This window comes from Microcaecilia unicolor, chromosome 7 (assembly GCF_901765095.1).
Source record: "Microcaecilia unicolor chromosome 7, aMicUni1.1, whole genome shotgun sequence".
Classification (NCBI taxonomy): domain Eukaryota; kingdom Metazoa; phylum Chordata; class Amphibia; order Gymnophiona; family Siphonopidae; genus Microcaecilia; species Microcaecilia unicolor.
In genome coordinates, this window is record NC_044037.1 from 88,833,296 (window position 1) to 88,838,774 (window position 5,479).

General features: G+C 43.2%; 1 protein-coding gene across 1 annotated transcript; it reads left to right on the forward strand.

Annotated features, from left to right (window-relative positions):
- The first annotated feature begins 609 nt into the window (after positions 1 to 609).
- Positions 610 to 1,878, forward strand: POGK (pogo transposable element derived with KRAB domain). The gene has a single exon (XM_030210746.1). It carries the CDS (start codon positions 610 to 612, stop codon positions 1,876 to 1,878), a length of 1,269 nt encoding a protein of 422 aa, XP_030066606.1.
- The last annotated feature ends 3,601 nt before the right edge of the window (positions 1,879 to 5,479 follow it).

The window sequence follows — 5,479 nt, forward strand, 5'->3', positions numbered from 1 at the left end:
AGAGGGAGGGAGCCTGGAACTCGGGGGGGGGGGGGGGGGAGGAGGGCCTGGAACTCAGGGAGGGAGGGGGCCTGGAATTTGGAGGGAGGGAGGGGGGCCTGGAATGGAGGGGGGCCTGGAACAGGGAGGGGCCTGGAAACTCAGGGAGGGAGGGAGGGGGCCTGGAATGGAGGAGGCCTGGAAGAGGGAGGGGGCCCTGGAACTCAGGGAGGGAGGGGGGCCCTGGAACTCAGGGAGGCAGGTCCCCCTGGAACTCAGGGAGGGAGGGAGGCGGCCCTAGAACTCAGGGAGGGGGGCCCTGGAACTCAGGGAGGCAGGTCCCCCTGGAACTCAGGGAGGGAGGGAGGGGGCCCTAGAACTCAGGGAGGGGGGCCCTGGAACTCAGGGAGACAGGTCCCCCTGGAACTCAGGGAGGGAGGGGGGCCCTGGAACTCAGGGAGGCAGGTCCCCCTGGAACTCAGGGAGGGAGGGGGCCCTGGAACTCAGCTACAGTGCCCCCATAACTATGAAGGGCACAGTGCTGATAGTTCTGTCATTACTGTATTTTGTTGCAGAAAGATAAAATAGCGTACCGTAGTATGCTGCTGAATCTCCGGTAATTGTGGAAAGATGTCAAAGCAGAAAAGGCTTTCATATAAAATCCCTTTTAAACTGGAGGTAGTGAAGTACGCCAAAGAACATGGTAACAGAGCAGCGGAGAGACACTTTGGGCCACCTCCAACCGAAAAAATGATACGGGAATGGAGGAAACAGGAGGATCAGCTGCAAAAAACGGACAAAACGAAACAATGTTTTCGTGGGCATGCTGCAAAATGGCCACAGTTAGAAGTGGATGTGAAAGAGTGGATCACACGTCACAGGAACAATGGCTTTTCAGTATCTACAAAAATGATCATATATGAAGCCAAACGTCTTGCTACAGAGAAAGGAGTTGAGGACTTCACTGGATCACCATCATGGTGCCACAGATTTATGAAGAGATGTGGTCTTGCTATGCGCACCAAAAGTAGGATTGCACAAAAAATGCCTATAGAATATGAATCCATGATTGTGTCTTTTCACAAATTTGTACTGGATGCAAGAAAGAAAAATGGATTTGAAATAAGCCAGATTGGGAACATGGATGAAGTCCCGTTAACCTTTGATGTTCCATCAAACAAGACTGTTGATGTGAAAGGTGCCAAAACCATAACCGTGAAAACCTCAGGGCATGAGAAAACCCATTACACGGTTGTGTTGTCCTGCTGTGCAGATGGCACCAAACTGCCACCAATGCTGATTTTCAAAAGAAAAACCATGCTAAAAGAGGCAATCCCAAGAGGAGTTATTGTTCATGTTCATGACAAAGGATGGATGGACGAAAATGGCATGAAGATATGGATAGAAAAAGTGTGGTCCAAACGTCCTGGAGGGCTTCTGAAAAAACCTGCTCTATTAGTGCTTGACCAGTTTAGGGCACATATCACTGAAGCCACAAAAAAGAGATTTAAAGAAGAGAAAACCCATCTAGCCATAATTCCTGGGGGGCTTACCAGCCAGTTGCAACCTTTGGACGTTTCCATCAACAAGCCATTTAAAGTTTTAATGAGAGAAGAGTGGAATAAATGGATGGCTGCTGGAAATCATGATCTGACACCAACTGGACGAATGAAGAGGCCCACATTCACCCAAGTTTGTGAGTGGGTGAAAACCTCATGGCAGTCAGTTAAGGATGAAACCGTTGTGAGGTCCTTCAAAAAATATGGCATCAGCAATGCCTTAGACGGCTCTGAAGATGACATCCTCTATGAACAGAGTGAAGACAGTGATGCTAGTGATTCTGAGGAACTGAGCCTCATAAATGTGGACAGTAGTGACAAAGTTCTTGGGGTTCCCTGATGATTAGAGTAGTTTCTGTATTTAAAGCTTAAAGTCAGTAATAATGGTTGTTAATGCTGCTGTTGAGTTCTGTTTACATTTACATTGGTTAAATATTGTTATTTATGGTATGTTATTAAATATTTTACCACACGTTTTGCTTCAAACTTTTTTTTTCTATTTTCTTCCTCTAAAACCTAGGTGCGTCTTATGGTCCGGTGCGTCTTATAGTCCGAAAAATACAGTAAGTACTTTTTAAAAATTTCTTATTGATATATTTAAAACATTTAAAACATTTTTTAAAATGCAATATTGTTTTTCTGAGGGTTATGATAGATATTTTGCACCCGATATGAATTTTTTCTGAACTGTGTTGTGAATCCCTGTCGAAGCTCTAGATATAACCTTTGTTGGTGAAGTCTTTTATTCAAGGTTGTATTGAGATCTTTTCTCAATTTTTTTTTAATATTATGGTCCCTGGCATCTTAACCATTGGACCAGGTGAGGCTGTGGCCCAGGGCACCAGCAAGGACGCCAAAATACCCAGCCTCTGACCTCAAATGGTCTACAGGTTAAACCTTTTCTCCCCCCCCCCCCCCCCCCCCAGAGTCCGGTCTCTCCCCTTCTCTTCCAGCACTAATCCCTCAAGTCTCTTACTCTGCCATGTCCTACCCACAAGAAATTGCATCAGAGAATGCAGGATGCAGCAGAGGAAAGACCTAGGGGCTGGCTGAAGACAACCTGTCATGTTGCTGCTACTACTGCTGCCGTTGGCGACCAACATAAACTTTACAGCACCTCAGAGCAGTGAGAGAGAGGTGAAAGAGCAATGCCAGATCCGTGGGGAGGAAGACGGAAGGAGGGGGGAAGAGAGACTGGTCTGGACGGGAAGGAGGGTGTTCTGGAAGCAATGCAATGGGGGGGGGGGGGGTGCTTCCAAAGCTAGTTGATCAATGGCGCCACTATCCCTTGTATTTACTTTATCTGAATGCTATGCTGTGTGGTGAACTAGGAGTTATGACAGGAAGCTCTAAAGTGCAAGACTTGGGAACAACATTTGAAAATATGTTTTTTTTTCACAGAAAGGGTGGTGGATGTTTGGAATGCTCTTCTGAAGGAGGCAATAGGGACAAAAACAGTAACATATGAGTATAAATATCTATATCTATCTATCTATCTATCTATCTATCTATATATACTAGGACTGTACATTTTTTTATATATATAAACTTTTTATTGATGACAAAAAGAATCAATAGATACAATGAAAATTCTTTACAATGCATGGAGGGGCATAATCGAAAGGGGCCGCCCATCTCTAAGGGCGCCCATCTCCGGGAATGGTTACGAGAAGGGGCGGTCCCAACCGTATTATCGAAAAAGATTAAAATGTTTAATCAATGTGCAGCCCTAATATACATATATACATACTTGGATAACACAAAACTGATTAAAATCATTCTATGCAGTTTACAAAAAACATACATAATCTTCAAGTTAAAAAGTAAAAAAACATCATAATCACAAGCACTTCATTACAGGTACAATTTTACAAATAAATAAGTAATTCCAAAAGACCTAAGAAACCATAGAATAAACCTAGTGGCACGAGAATGGTAATGAAGTGCCAGGGTAACCTGCACAAAATGGTGGTTCTACCCAAAACAGCTGAGGTATGATTGAATTGGACCTCCAGAAAAATACTGCATGGAGTAACAATTACAGCACTGAAAATGTTGAGGTGATCTGCATGGAGAGACCATGATTGAAACTGAAATTTCCATGAGCATGGGAGGCTGGATTTTTTTTTTTTTTTTTTAACAACACCTCAGTAATATTGGCGGCTGTGGGGTTATTATGAAGACTAGTAATAAGACGTAGCAGGGAGTCTGGCTGTTTGGCTTAAGTATTAGTCTTGTAAGAAGTATAGTTGAGGTTAATATGACCTGAAATAATCTAATAGTGGAGGTGGTAAAGGCCATCATTGTAACAGATTTTGGACATTCTTGGGACAGATATGGAGGACAATAGTAGGTAAAGGGTGAGAAGGGTAAAAGGCATGGGAGATGACATAGTTTGAGTTGGGTTTGATTGGAGAATTTATATGCATATGTACCCAAGCTGGATAAATCACAGATGGCCAGAATGGATGAGCCATTTTGGTCTTTATTTGCCATCATGTATCTTGTTACTATGTATCCTGTCTCCAGCTTTACCAGGTTCTTAGAGGAACTGCAGGAGAAATAAGGCATGGGCCAGCCTGGTGGATAAGTGAGGAGTGTTCTTTCTTATTATACAAAAGGCCAGGGTTTGATTTCCAGTCCAAGCTCCAGCTCCTTGGGCCAACCAGGGCTGCTGATGCATTTTCCTTTTGAAGAAAGAATTTCAGTTTTCATTCAAAAGTAATATCCAGTAGCCACAAAGGTGCCAGCACTGTGGGTGCTTGAGCACCCCCAATATTGTAGAGACTCCTTCACTGAGTCCAGAAAAGGCTACTTTGTGTTGAGTTTAGCACCCATAATTGCTTCAAAAAGTGTGCTTTATTGAGTGGCCAGACACAGGCTCTTTGTTAACTGGCTTCTTGAAGGAGCCATAGTTTGTGACTCTGACAGCTGGGCTGATTTTGGAGGTTGGGTATCAAAATAGGGTAAGAACCATGGGTAGAAGCAAATGAAAGCTGATGAGTCCATAACCCAACCCATTTTAACTGAACTGAAAGGCCAAAGGAAATATAGAAACATGATGGCAGATAAAGACCATGGCCCACCCAATCTGCCCATCCATACCATTTACTATCTCTTCCTTTCCTTACAGATCCTATATGCTCCTCCCATGCTTTCTTGAATTCAGATAATCTTCATCTCCATCACCTCCACCAGAAGACTATTTCATGTATCCACCACTCTTTCTGTAAAGACGTATTCCCTTCGATTACTCCTGAGTCTATCCCTTTTCACCTCCATCCTTTGTTCCCTCATTTCAGAGTTTCCTTTTAGTTGAAAAAGACTTACCTTCTGTGCATTTATGCTATACAGGCATTTAAATGTCTGTCATATCTCCCCTCTCCTGCCTTTCTTCCGAAGTATACATATTTAGAACTTTAAATCTGTCCCCATACACTTTATGATTAAGACCACTGACCATTTTAGTACCTGCACTCTGGACTGACTTTATACTATTTATTTACATTATTTATTTATTGGGATTTATTAACCACCTTTATGAAGAAATTCACCCAAGGTGGTATACTGCAGATACAACTTGACATAAAACACCATGACATTAATTAGAAGAAGCTGCAATCTTGCCAAGGAATTGGGTGGCCAGGTACACTTGGCATCACGGACAGGATTTTACACACCCCATTTTTAAGATTCTCATTGTTGTTATGAGAAGCATTGCATGTAGGTACCCTCTTTGCATCCCACACTTCAATATCTGTTGAAATCAGAGCCCCTGAGAAGAGAGAAGATGAAAGATTGGTGTACTGAAATACAGGTGATGCAGGACAGAATAGATGCTTGAGAAGACAGCATGAGAAAACAAGAAGAAGAGTTTAGAATGGCACAGGAAGAACAAGCCAAAGAAAATTCTTGGTGTTAGAACAAAAGAACAGGAGACT

Coding starts and splice junctions, on each gene's coding strand:
- POGK (XM_030210746.1), top strand. CDS start 610: ATGTCAAAGCAGAAAAGGCTTTCATATAAAATCCCTTTTAAACTGGAG.